Consider the following 14,464-nt stretch of genomic DNA (forward strand, 5'->3'; position numbering starts at 1 on the left):
CTCCTGGCGGCACCAGGATGTGGCCACGTAATGAGCTCCATTCTTTTTTTCTTTTTTTTTTTTTCTTTTAGAGAGCAGCTCTTAGGCATTAATTACTGCATTTCGCGTCAGCAGCATCCCTCAACATAACCGAGCGAACAAGCACAGCAAGGGATGAAAGCGTTAACATGGAGCGCAGCAGGCGATTAAAAACAGCGATAGTGAAGAGAGTGCAAGGAGGAAAGCAGAGGAGAAGAGCGCTATGATGCATGCGGCAGACGTCTCAAAGAGCTAGCTGGCGTTGGCATGGGAGGAACATGCTTGCAATTGTGGTTTAACAGTTGGAACATGAAGCTGCTGTGCTCCACGTCAGAGCTTTGACCCCACTATTGGACACTTGAAATTTCTTTTTATAAACTGAGGTGACACTGGAATCTACCAACTTATCGTGAAGTGTCTGAGAGCCAAAGAATGTTTAGCATTAAAGCAAATGGCCCTGTTACTGTTAAAATACTGGTCAAATTCACTGAGTTGTATTTTTGTGGAGATTTGGGTAATCCACAATAGCAAAAAATTTTACCAAGAGACCAAGAGATTTCACAATGAAGAAAGATGGGGAAAACAACACAATACTCATAACTACTCACTGCCCTCATAAAACTAAATGAGTTTTTAAAGCCGACATTTCATCACAGTCTAATGCTGTGATGCCCAAAAAACAAAAGGAACCAAGAACTAAACCTCAAGCACTGCATGAGCACGGTTTCAAGCCAGCCACACAGATAAAAAAGAGAAACATGAAAGCTTGTAAGACCAGACATCAAACTCGGCTTACCTGTCCCAAGTAATTCAACTTTAGCTGGCGCAAACCAGGGCACCGCGACAGGTGGCTTAGCGCAACGTCGGTGATGCCGTGGTGGCAACCGGTGATGTCCAGAAACCTGCATTAAGCATGGCTCATGTCATCGAAACACTAGTTTCACAATGATGCACTATCTACTTAGTCATTCTGACAACTTCAGAAGGTGCCACGTTTAAATACTACTGCACAAGAAGGCACACAGACAGAAGAAACCTAAGCTGGCACAAGTTCTCTTCACGCCCGTCACTGAAACGGACCACAATTTCGCAGTGGTACATTCACTATCCTGAACAACTTGCATAAGATATGCGCATATAAAATGCACCCGCATATAAAATGCACCCACACTGCTGATAAAATGCTCGTCTCGGCCACTGCATGTAATGACCTCAGTGATTGTACCCATCATTCTTGGGTACAAGCTAGATGATTCCAAGGTGCCAGGTGGGTTTAACTGTAGAGTTTCATACAATGATTACCAAAGGGAACTGTGGCACTAGTGTCCACAGGAGCTACAATGGGGGTGGTCCAGCCAGCAATGGAATTATAGGGAAGTACATGGATTTGACTACGCTTTGTCCTTCTGGATTTAAACAGCTTTGTGACTTAGTAAGCTTGTCATTTCTGACAGAGTACTGCATAATAAATAATTAAATAAACATTATTAAAATTATCCGATAGCAGAAATTGAACACAAGACCTCTAGCAAAGAAACCAGATATTAAAACGATTACGCCATGCACGCATGCATTGACAAGCGAAATGAAACACCCTTATGAATTATTGCGGGCAAGCCAGTGTCTTGAGATGCTTGGCACATTTCGATTTGGCCACCTCGGCAAGTTGAACCATTGCAGTTAGTAGCGATTGTGCATGTTCACAGCATCTTCTACACTTAGAAATGTATAGGTTGCTCTGAAATTTACAACAATGAAGGTGTATAAACCTTAATAAACAAAGCCACAAGAACGTCTGAATCCACAAGCACGAAGGTCAGACAAATCCATGTACTACTCACCACTCCCATGGTGGCTGAACGATTGCAGCGCCAGAGTTCCCTCTAGTAATTATTGCAGGGAACTCTATGGGATTAACTACACAGCCTGAGTATTGAAATTACTGATCAGTGCCTAAAATAAATGTGTAGTGACTAAATAAATACCATATGTAACAAATTCCTCACTTGCTTTTCTAGTTTTCTACTTTCTATGTAATTCAAAGTTCTGCCTTATCTGAAAACTTCTTATGATGATGGACTGTGATGGACTGTGATGTAACCAGACTCTACTGTGACTTCATAAAACGCCAGTCAGGATATTGCACCCCTCTGTGTGCTTCTTCTCCTATACATGCATTATTCCCAAGGGCACAGTATTTTAATGTGCTGATTAATTTGTGCTCTTTAATGATTTAAAACAGAGCAAGCAGGACAGAGAAAGAGACACACAACCACCGTTTCACACCATGTGCAATGCCAAAGTTAAAAAACACACAGACTGCATTAGCAAATTTCAAAACAAATGTCATGACAGTGTTTGTAGGGATGCTGAACTCTCCCACGTCCCCTAACATTCGGCTTCCTGGCATGTCTTCCACATCTCTGAATGTTCGGTTTTGGTGCATGACACACATGCGATGGGGGGAGTCTGTGTGTTACACACAGTACTAACGCGAGTTCCATCGCACGGACAACTCGGGTGCGAGAGGAACTGGTTCCCTTCTCTACAGCTGCAGGATGGCAGCAAGCACAGACGGACCACGCGCTCCTTGGTGTGGTTAAAAGGACTGCCCCAGGAAAAGGCCTGCTGTTCGGCCTAGGTGCATGGCAACGTCCTGGGCGAAAATTATCGCTTGGGCGCACTTCAGTTCGCGGGACGGGACCCACAAATGCCTCTGGCTACGGTTTCCCACATGGGCAAACATTCGGGTGGTAACCTTGATTAAACTTACTTGATCCTTCATCGTGTCTGCATCAAGGAATTATTCTTTGTATTTTAGCTGGCTGGCTTGATGATATGAAAGGTATAGTAAATGCATTCTATGTATGGTCCCACTACGGTGTGCTGTGTCCTTTCATACAATGGCATTTGCCCACACAGACAAATTTCAGGAGGCGCAGGAGAGTTCAGCATCCTCACAAGTTAAAATGTTGTTCCACTTGACTTCAGAGACACTACAGACTCGGTGCTAGTACCTGTCCTTGCACAAATAAGCAAACATTTTGCCCCTGCATTCTTTCTTTTTTGGCACTCGCTGAGCTACTATGCTACAATACTCGCAAGAGAACCCACATTTCAGCAAGCGGCTGACTGACCTCAGTTTGGTGCAGCCTGCACATATGGCTCCAATGACCACATCGTTGACAGCCTTGTTGTGACTCAAATTTAGTTCCTCCTGCATTTTCAAGCAAAAGAAAAGAGAGAGTGAGATGTAACAGTTCCACTGCGTCTTTTTGGTGAGTGTAATATGGATAGTGTATCCTGACAATTTCTGAGAGCTTACACTGGCTTTGCTTATGCATGAAGGCAATGAGTATTTCTGAATTAATCAATGGTAGCAAAAATAAAGTAAATGTAAGAGAAGAAGATAAACACAACCTCAAGCAAAAAAGAAAACTCATAATTAGGAACGCAAAAAATAATATCCAACAGTTACAACGAATTGCTGCATGCAAATTATTAAAAAGTTGGAGGGGCGCGCTTTATACTACGCTGCAGTAAAAATTTTCTAGAAGACGAAAAAATTTTTTTGATCATAGCAACTCTAGTGAAGAATATATGCATGTAATAATAAAGAGAAACAGGGGTAGGTTAGAAACAACAGTGGGTGAGGAAACATTTTTCTTTTCTTTTTTTTCAGTGAAAAATAAACATCACAGTAAAGTTAATAATTTCACTAACTGCTTACCAAGAGGGGCAAGTGGCCAATGGCACCAATACTGTCAGCAGTCACTACAGGAGGAAAAAAAAATTGAAAATAATAGGCACCAAATCAGCCACTAGTAAACTGTGAACACGAACAGGTTCAAGGGAGTGCACAAAACCGTACATCTGACAATTCAATGAAGAATAATTGAAAAGCCTGCTTACAGTTGAGGAATGATCCCGACAGGTGGAGCAACCTTAGTGCCCTCAGGTTCTGGTTGTAGGAGAAAAAAATAAAAAGAAGCAGCAGCTAAAAATGTGTATGCCATCTTTCTGTAGGTGCTTTTGGCAGAAAGGCATCCTAGCCCCCTAAACACAGTTAGGCAAGATGTAAGCAGCGCAGAAAGTGAGGTTTATGACTAACACCTAGGAAAATTAAATACTTATTACGGTGCAGAGAGGCATTCAAAGATGCATCATAAATGAGAATAAGGTGTGTGTATATCAGACTTTCACACGTTACAGAAAAAAAGTAACCAATTACAATCATTGTACTTACTCGATTCTAAGTCGCCCCTGAATATAAACGAACACATAATTTTCTCGGGTTTAAAAGAGAGAGAGACAGAGTAATCAAGGAGAGGAAAGACAGACACGCCAAGCAGATGAGCATTCGGTTTGCTACCCTACACTGCAGTAATGGAAAGGGCAATAGAAGGAGGGAAAGAGTGAAAACGGTGTATGCAGTCAAGCACCATGACACCAAACTCCCCCAGCTGGTGATGTGCGTTAAAGACATCTAGAGTGACCCAACGGCCAGTGGTCACTGTGCGAATAGGAAGCTATGGATGAGCCATGAGACGTATTCGAGTTTAAAGGCACGTTTACTCAGGTTTAAAGGGGCCCTGAACCACCGTTCGGACTTGGTGAAAACACGCAGTCCATGGATAGCATATGCTGCTGTGAACATCTCAGCCAAATTTTGCAATTGTCCGCAGCATGTGGATCTTACAAGTGAAGCCATCTTTTTCTCAAACACTCTTTTCAACAAAAGCCTGTTCTTCCCTCTTTTCAGTCAGCTTTATTTTCAGGGTGTCTACCAAGTTGGCATTTCCAAATTCCCTGAGTTTTCCAGGTTTTCCCTGAGTGCCCTTGCAATATTCCCTGAGTGATGCACAACTGTTTTACGTCAAGACGAGCAGAAACCATATCGCCCGGTGCTGTCACTCTCTAGTAAGCATATGAAAAAAATATTTGAAAAAAAATCAACTTAATCCAATTTGAATACTAAGGAGTAGTGTTTATGTTATTCAAAAAGAGAATAGAAGGGAGGGGTTCGTAAAATTCACAGCAAATAAATGACCTCGAAAAGAATTGCAAATCGAGTCGGACATTTTCAAATACGAATAAAAAAGGAGATGCATACAAAAGCAAATATTTTCGAATATGAGCTAATTCTATCAACTGATAGCAAGCTCAGTGGTATGAGGCCCGAACTTTGTCACAACTGAGATTCTTTCAACAGCTCGTAAGTCAACCTCAACTGTCCTGACATACTCTCAGCCCGTGCACGACGCCTCGGTGTGTTGTGTTGCACTGCTTTAAAGAGTTTATTTTGGTTTGGATGAGGGACACTTGCATCTCGGCATCAGCCAACACTTTCTTTTTTGAGCTCAAGCTCCTTCAAAACGACGGCAGCACGCTTAGTTCCTTTCCCGTTCATTCCTCAATGCGTAGGTCCTTTCTATTATCGTCCTCCTTCCGCCACTTGTTTGCCCTGCGGACCATTTGAAGCATCTTCTTGGTCAATTGCACAGTACACGTCCGAGTTTTCGAACTCCTTAGGGGCCACGAAAACGACCAAAAAATCGACCAGTTGGAAAAAAATAAATGCATATGTCATTTACTGTCCTTAAGGGCTCAAACTGCCACAGGCACACTCGAAAACGCTCTGAAGGCCTGTCGGTATAAGTATTAGGCATATTGGTGCTCATACTGTGACAGGAAATACCAGGTGCACGGGTGTATAATTAAGGAATGCATACTGTGCCCAAGGGCAATAGCCCCTTCACACGCTTGTTATGTTTCACTGCAATGCTTTTGCGCATGCTTCACAAGTAACATTTCTGTACGGAGGCGAAGCTGACTATCGGGAACTGGCATTGTGCAACCCATTGTGCTTTCCAAGCTTCTAAGACAATCGCAAGGACCGCAAAGGCGCAAAGGAGTCCCTGCCATTGCTGATAGCAGCGAATTATTTCAATAAAAAAACACGGCACCCAATGGCAAGAAGCTTCATAGCGAACATCAAAGCAACTAGGCCTAGCATTGCCGCAGTGGTGGCTACGGCTGCCAGCAGATCTGCGTGCAAGAGCGCTGGTCTGAGGCGGCTAGGTAATCAAAATATGGCAGTAGTGGTGGCTTTGATTAATGCCGTTTCAAACTTGCGGTCCCGGCAAAACATCCAGAAAATCCCATGGCGAAGAGTTCTTGCGTCTGAAATTCCATACGTTCTGATACATTGCCTCTATGAGGTACGTGGTGGTGCCGCGAAGCCGTCCAAAGTATCGGGAATCAAGAAAGTCGGTCATTGACTGTACACTGGCAAGTCCTCCAGCCGACGAAAACGTCAAAGACAATTAATTACGATTCCTGTCTGTTACTTGAGCCAGCATTACCGAGACTTTCGACCCTTTCAATAAAATTACAGCTAATTTTCCCTGATAGAGGCACAAATTCCCTGAGTTTTCCCCGAGTTTTTCCAGACTACTCAAAATCCCTGAGAATTCCCGGTTTTCCCGGTTGGCAGACACCCTGATTTTGTAATATAGCAGATTCCTGTATGCATCCACTATTGGCCAATAGCCAATGTTAATCAAGAAGGGTGTTTGGATCAGTGCGCTTCTTCCTACTGTTACTGTGTACTGTCGTTGACAAGATTTTCCAGAGTTCGTGGGGGCCAAAAAAGAATCTGAAAAATAGAACAGTCTGAAAAGCTCACTCACTCCAAAAAATAAAATTTGCTATGCTTACAGTGGCTTACAAAAATCTCTGATAATGACCTGCCTCATACTACGCTTGGCAGCGATCAGATTTGCTTGGATTTGGGCAAGAGTGATGTCATCTCCGTATATAGTCAACAAGAGTGTCACCCCCTTGGCAATCTCCGCTGGTGGAGATCGCCATGGACATCAAAGAAACAAGCCACGTCATTTCACACCACTTGGCTCTCACAAAGGCACAGGAGGTGGCGCCAATCACATAAATGTGAAGGTGCACAAACACACACAAGGATGCGACAACTGTTCCGAAACACACTGCTGAGTGGACACACCATGTGTAAAATAGGAACCGAAACTGAAAGAAAAAAAATTATCCTGCATCAAGCGATTATGACGATAGTGCTGACCGAAAAAAGAAAGGAAAAAGAAATGGTGCCGTCCCCTGGAGCATTTTGTCAACTAAGCAAAAGTGGGCAAAACCTCTAAAACAGGAGGATGGCGCTCGTTCTGTATTGATAGCGTGCGCCTCCCAATCGTGGGGGCTATAGATGGTTTCGCTTGCCAAGGAACTCCCAGTCACTGGCCTTATCAGTCTACTGCACCGGAACATAAAGTGCATTTTTAAGTTGTTTCACAATGCGGAAAGTCTATTTTTAAGTTTTTAGATAAAAGACCTACACATTACGCCTCAAAGACTAATACTTTAAATTTTTTGTGTAACTTACGGCGACCTTGAGTTGTAAAACTGTTGTTATATACAGAGGAAAAGTGTTGAAAATACGCGGGCTTAGATTTTAACACACTCCCGATACTCGATGTCGCCGCCAATGCCTTTTTTGCTCGCTATACAGATGAATCTCATTAATTCAAACACGCTTAATTAGAACTTTCGCTTTATTTGAACTAACTCTGTTGTACCATCAAAGTGATATGTATTCCAATGGGCGAAAACGCCCGGTAATTCGAATGCGCAAGCATTTACAACAGTTAATTCGAACAAACTGAGCTCCGACAATGCTTTCAGCAGCATGCCAAGTCATGCGGGGGCGCAAAGCACAGGAGTGACTTTTCAATGTCGTGCGCCAAGAAAAAAAGGAAAAGCTGTGGCGGAAATTTGTGCACAGGCATGTCCAAGCACGCATCACTAATTCTGTTCACGACGGGTTAGTGACTTCTGTTAGTGTCGCGGCACTGCCATGTACCCATAGAGTTAATGTATAACGACATCTGAAACTTAAGATGCAAAAAACCTTCGCCAACCGACTTTTCGGACTTTTTGCCATGACCGCAGGTACAAAACAGCATTAATCGAAGCCACGAAACGGCATTAATCGAAGCCACCACCACCGCCAGTTTGATTATCGCACCGCCTTGAGCCGGCACTCTCGCACGCAGATCGCTGGCAGCTGTAGCCACACCACGGCAACTCTACGCCTACCTACTTTGACGCTCGCTACCACGCAAAAAGCAACTCCCGTTACCCCCTCCAACAACGAGCATTTTTCTCAATGATGCTCAAGTCCCACCTGGCTTGAACGTTTGACGATGCCTCGGCGGCTAAGCACAACTTTTCGTTTGAAAGCGGTACTATAGTGGCATTGCCTGTACGCCGATATGACACAGGTAAAAATGGCGACATCGCTTGTGTACTTCAGTTTGCTGAGGGAGCAGCTAGCAGCGGCTGTGGTAGTGACTTTTCTAAATGGCGCTAGCTATGTACCCTATTTATCATTTTCAATTACAAACTGACGTGCTTTTTTAAAAACACCGAATCTAAGCCGACCCTAGAGATTCGTATGTGATTATTTGAAAAAGAAAGCTATTGGCCTTTACTTGAATAAATATGCTTTTTTTCCTGGATTTGGACATTTGGAGATCGGCTTAGAATCGGGGCTGGCCTAGGTTCGAGTAAATATGGTATATATACATTTTTAACACTTTAATTCATGCTGATGGTACACATTATGCAAAGAACAAAGAAATATTGTCATTCTAATCTTGTCCTTGTGGTCAAACATTTTTCCAAATAATGTGTTTTTTCCTTGCATTCTTTTTTTTTAGTTTCCCCAAGGCAAAGTTCTACTGTGCCTGCCCATTCCACTGCTCAGTCAATGACAAGGAAGATCTGCATGAAAAAATATGGCAAATAAGGGCATCTGGCTGTACCTGGCAAAGCAGGAGCAGGTCGTGGTCCGATATCTGGAGGCAGTCGCTCAGCGTCAGCTCCGAAAGGAAGCAGCACTTGGTGGCTATCTTGGAGAGGCCCGTTGCAGTCAAACCCGAACAGCCACGAAGCACGAGACGACGCAACCGAACCCCTGCCATGTGGAAACACTGCATGCAGGAGAGACAGGAATGCACGCAATTTCCCTCAGAATGCAGCAGCCATATACTTGACGGGTCTAGCGCCAAGTCACACGAAATCTCACACCAGTAATCATATATCCACATGTGACAACTTGATAATACTGGCCCCTGCCCCAAGCACATACCTATAGGTACTCAAAACAGAAATGCTAGTGTACCAATTTTTAGGAGTACTACTCCACTGCTGCATTTGCTGCTGTGATCCCTGCACTGCCTTGCGGCATTAAATTTCATAAATCGAGCAGGAATGCAGGCATGCATAGCGAACTTGCACATGAGCCTTTCTGTACTGGGCTGCACACCTCAGTGGGTGAAATTCTTCTTTTGTCGTGGCTTCAATGCTCCGAAAGCGTTCTGCGAACACCCTTAAATGTGAATTCAGTCGAACGCACATACAACAATATTCAAGTGCCACGAAAATTCCATTGTTATAACCAATAATTGTTATAACCGAGTTGCATGAAAAAATCAAAACGCGCCCTGATCGCGTGTAACAAGCCGCGGCTGTCGGCATTAAAGAATGGCACTGCTATAACAACTGCAGAGAGGGGTCATGGGTGGCAAGCGATACGGGAGCACTGCCGAGGCATCGCTTTGGTGGCCCCAAAAGGGGCCTTTCAAAATTGTGAGAAGGCTGCTGCAGCAGCCTTCTCACAATAACAGCTTGAGAAATCCAGAAGAAATGCTGAGACGAGATTGCCACAAGTATCTTGCCACATACGTCTCACTGGCTTGCATGAGAAAACCCAATGCTCATCAGCTTTGCATGCTTGCCAACATCCTTTTCCAAGGCATCCAGGTGCTCCACATAGTGCAGGGAAATGTTCCTCGTCAAAATGAAGCCCCGGAGGGACCGAATCATCTGCCTGGCCCCCTGTGAGGACAATGTTGAGGCAGCTTGCCCTAAAGCATCATCGCCATCGCCGTCGCTGTCTGACACAAACACGTTCACGACGATCACCTCATCAGTTACAAGCACTTAGCTACCACATTAAAGGGCCCCTGAAACGGTTCGGACAAATTTTGTAGACACGTAGGATACAGCTTAAGTAGAACATTCGCACCACAATTTAAGTGAAGCGTTACATATTAATGGAGCTACAAGCGATTAGAAGTTACCCTCCTCCCCAGCCATGCTTTTCCTCCTCAACTTGTTCGCCGAGCGAGCGGGGCTAAGCTCCGCCTTCACTGGTCCTGCGTCACGATGCGACGTCACATCATCCACTTCCGGTTGTTTTGGAGCCCGCCCCCGCCCGCGCGAAACCTCTCCACTAGCCGCTTGGCTGTCGACCCCAAGCGAGAGCTATCGAAGCAGCGTGCGTTGCGAGCATTCTGTCGTAGCTCCTAACGTGTCTGGTATTCCGTTAACCACAGGCAAGCTGGTCATTTCGGCAAATGACTGGAGGCATAAACTCAAGCTGATGAAGGAACATTGGCGTAGACGTACGTGAGCGGCCTGATCGGTCTGCACGGTCCAGACACTTGTTGACGCAGCGCTTAACCAGCCAAACAAAGCGCTAATATTGCTCTAACCAAGTGTAAAGCATTTTAAACATTTATAAAAACAACGTGTTGATGATAACACTCCTGCGAAAAATACGCACCAGCAGCAAAGAAGAATAGGCTTCGTTGCTGCTACTGTGTATGGTTGAGCTCTATGCCACCAGGTGGCTGCACCGTGCAGACCATTCACATTTGCCCTTGTGCTCATCTCGGCTCATCCCGTTACGGCACAGTCAAGCGGCCAGACCCTGTCACCTTGCGCTTACGTTTGCCCTAATACGGGACTCGCGAAACGCTATTGCGTTAGTAATCTTCCGGTGTAAAGTGACGGCCACAAACGCGCAAATCCTGGCGCCGATCGGATAGCGGCAGTCCGATGCACAGCAGCCAGTTCGCTCGTACGCTGCCTTGCTGAGGGACACGATGTCGCAGCTTGACATATTGCCAGTCGCTACGTTTGCAGTCCACAAGGCAACAAAGTCGAATCATAATGCTCGCGAAAAGACTGAGACCAACTCTGACTGCGGAGCTCTCGTCAAAATGGAGTACGTTGTAACACAAGCAGATGACACTTGCTGTGTGCCGGAAGTGCTTAAGTGTACTGAAAAATTGTTCTTGTGCATTCTCTTTATGTTACTTTCTATTTATAAAAGCAAATTAACTAACATTCCAACTATTACGAAGATCATTTGTTTACCATAAAGTTGGAAAAATTATCGATCATGCGCCCTGGTCAGCCAATCGGATAGCTCGCCCCACTGACGTCACATGGGCGATTTCGGTCATATGGGTAGGGGCGGCTTAAAATTCCGCCGAGCAGTGCGCTGCGATCGGCAGCAATGTGCATTTTTAAAACCTTATAATAAATTACACGCTTTACGCAGAGCACTTAGATGTGTCAATTAATGATCAGAAGGACCTACTCTAACGACTCAGTACGTTTGTAGAAAATCATCAAAAGCGTTTCAGGGTCCCTTTAATGTATAGCCGTGCACTTTCTTTTGACCGGCAACATCGTGCATTGCCGATCATCAGCGGGCAGATCAGGCATCTTCTGTTTTGGCAGCGAGATCTTGATTGGTCAAACGTGGCTGAGAAACGATGTGGCCAGGAACGACTTCAGCACAACCAACATAGACGAAGTCAGCCCATTAAGCTGTTTGCAGAACTGCAACGAATGAGGAGCTAGCGAGCAACACGCGAGAAATCTGTGAGCATCGCAGTTGGCACAGTCCATCTGTGTTTCGGAGGGTGGGGCAGCATAGAACTCTAGGCGCAGCCCATTTGTGTTCAGAGAGGTGGAAGGACGACGGGAGAGAGGCGCATGAAGATGGCTGGAAAATGAGCGCGTGGCGGCTGTTGGATCGGCGGCCCATCATGCAGTAGTTCGAACTTCTCGGTTTCTTTTTTTTTTTCTTTTCAAGGATTTCACATTTCACTACCTTTCGGCTCAGACACCCCACAGCCAGACATCATCGTTATAACCGATCATGCGGCATCAGGGCATTGTAATAACCAGGTTATTTCACTATGAAAAACATACGAAAGTTGATGGTGCAGCAGCTTATTGTTATAACCGATATATCATTAAAACCAGTATCGTTATAAGTGGGTTCAACTGCATACAGTAAAACTTCGATAATTCAATCTCGGTTTACTAAAAAATTTAGTTAATTCGTAGAATTTGTGTAGTCCCATAACTTGCAATGTAAATTTTTCTCATTTGAAAAGACCGCGCACATCCACCCGGATAATTCGTAGTTTCCGGGAGTGGCATCCAAGACTGGCACGCTGAGACGCACTTCTGGCTTCGCATATCTCGGAAGCGGTGTTAAAAATGTGGCAGCCATGACGTGTTTCTGGCTCCTGCATTTGCTTCTAATGTTGACTGCTTCTAGCTCTTGCAGTTACATACCGTATTTACACGGTTCTAATGCACACCAAACTTTTGTGGGTTTAATGCAAGCAATAAAGGTGCACCTGAGTGTGACATGTACCTGATTTACTAAAAAAACAAAAACAAAGCATGCCCCTCATGTTTGAGATGAGAAAAAGCATGACACACAGAATTTGCCTTCACAGAAGAGAAACTTGCTTTTAAAATGAGCTTTCATATTGTAAGCGCCACATCGTCATTGCCATTTGCACTATACTGGCCTCAGATACAATGCACATAGGGGTGGTACCGTATTTACTCGCATAATGATCACACTTTTTGTAAAAAAAAATTGACTCAAATTCAGAGGTGCGATCATTACGCGGGTTAAATTTCCCGCAAAAAGAAAAAAATTGTTTCTTTTCATTTCACGTTTGTTGTGGGATGACAACAGGTCAACAAATAGGCGGCTGCCACTGCATGTAGTGCGAGACACCAAAACGAAAATGGCGGCCGGCAGAGAAGCCAAACGCGATTTTTTTTCTTCGTGTGAGTACATTATGTGCATTGAAACAGTTTCTTCCATATCAGTAATGAATAATATCGTTAATATCGGCAAGTTTACGGCAATAACGTAGCCCTGTCCACTTTGAGGGGACACAAACAGATGGGCATGCTAGGTTGCCAGTGACACAGCAACACATTGCGGGCAGACTGCGGAAACTACTGCATTTGTCTTCACTACCATCCTAATACGGCAGGTTTCCGCTAAGGGTGGGCGAATATCTTAGCTGTGTTACAAGCGTCGGTGTATGAATGGGGTACACTTCTAACGTATCAGTGTAGACGTGGCTGCTATCGTTGCCGCTCGCGATTTGTTGCGTGCCCACGAATGCAGACGAGAAGAACCGAAAGGCGCCTTCTTTGTTGTTGTTGACCACAACCATTATAAAGCCTACACATAATAAAGGCAAGTTTGGTTGTAGCTTTTCTTTTTGTCATGGAAGTGCGGAAAGTGATGAAAGGAATGAAATGGGGCATCTGCTTAAGAATCTGTTTGGTAACCGCTTGGTAAGTCTTGAAGAGCCATTTGCATAGCATTTGACAGCATCTGACAGATGGTAAGCACGATCATCATCAGGTAGACTTGGCACATGACATATCACTGTGGCAAGTTTGGGGTGCGATCATTACGTGGGAAAGAAAAATTATTTAATTTTGATGACAAAATTCAGGGGTGCGATCATTACGTGAGTACGATCATTATGCAAATAAATACGGTATGTGGTGGCAGGTTATACGTGCAAAAATATAATAAATACAGTAAATGCATGGCTTTCTAGATCGGACTAAGACAGCCGTCGCTGGGACTGCAATTTGAGCGAGCGCTTGAGTCTACGATGTGGGCGCTGGTAAGCTTTACAACTGACGGTGCTGCATTGATTGATTGTGTTTTCATCTGCTACAAAGAAGCGAGTAAGAGCATCATCAGTGTCGTCATAATAAACATGGCACTGTTGCGTTTCCGTTTATGGCTTCTGCCGTGCAAATACTAGCTTTGTCGCATGTGTTCTCGTGCTGCCACATTTTCTCCACTGCTAGCGTGTTGTGTACATACGATTCCTGCTGCATGAAAAATCTCAGCCACTTGCGCATTTCCGCTAGTGTACAAAGACAGCAACAAACCACGCTGACTAGGCTTCGTCAACCATTTGAACGTAGACCTGCAGACGTTGTACGCTAGCATGCAAGACAAAGTCCCCAATAGTGTGCCAGTAGGCGATGGCAGGGATGATAATGAGTCCCTGAACATCGTCCGCAGCTTTGTCAAATGTAGCGGTAGTGACTGTGAGATGCTGCGCACGATTAGCGGCCTACGGATCATGACCTTTCGTGGAGCAAACTACTGTATCAAGAAATCCCACATCAACGATTACAAGTAGTCATGCTACAAGAAAAGCAAACATGGCAAGCTTGTGTTCTGCAGTTCTGCCAATTTTTTCCTTCTGAT

The 14,464-nt window shown here is 44.6% G+C and overlaps 1 protein-coding gene across 3 annotated transcripts in view; it reads right to left on the reverse strand.

Moving 5' to 3' along the window:
* Positions 1-14,464, reverse strand: part of LOC135919513 (putative RNA-binding protein EEED8.10) — a 65,141-nt gene that overhangs the window by 24,732 nt on the left and 25,945 nt on the right. For all 3 annotated transcript variants that reach the window (XM_065453393.2, XM_065453391.2, XM_065453392.2), the window contains 5 exons: positions 8,874-9,041; positions 3,931-3,979; positions 3,749-3,792; positions 3,156-3,235; positions 815-920 (listed from right to left, as the gene is read on the reverse strand). In XM_065453393.2, the coding sequence (XP_065309465.1) occupies positions 815-920; positions 3,156-3,235; positions 3,749-3,792; positions 3,931-3,979; positions 8,874-9,041 (447 nt within the window). The remainder of the gene's footprint in view (positions 1-814; positions 921-3,155; positions 3,236-3,748; positions 3,793-3,930; positions 3,980-8,873; positions 9,042-14,464) is intronic.

Source organism: Dermacentor albipictus, chromosome 2 (assembly GCF_038994185.2).
Source record: "Dermacentor albipictus isolate Rhodes 1998 colony chromosome 2, USDA_Dalb.pri_finalv2, whole genome shotgun sequence".
NCBI classification, from domain to species: Eukaryota; Metazoa; Arthropoda; class Arachnida; order Ixodida; family Ixodidae; genus Dermacentor; species Dermacentor albipictus.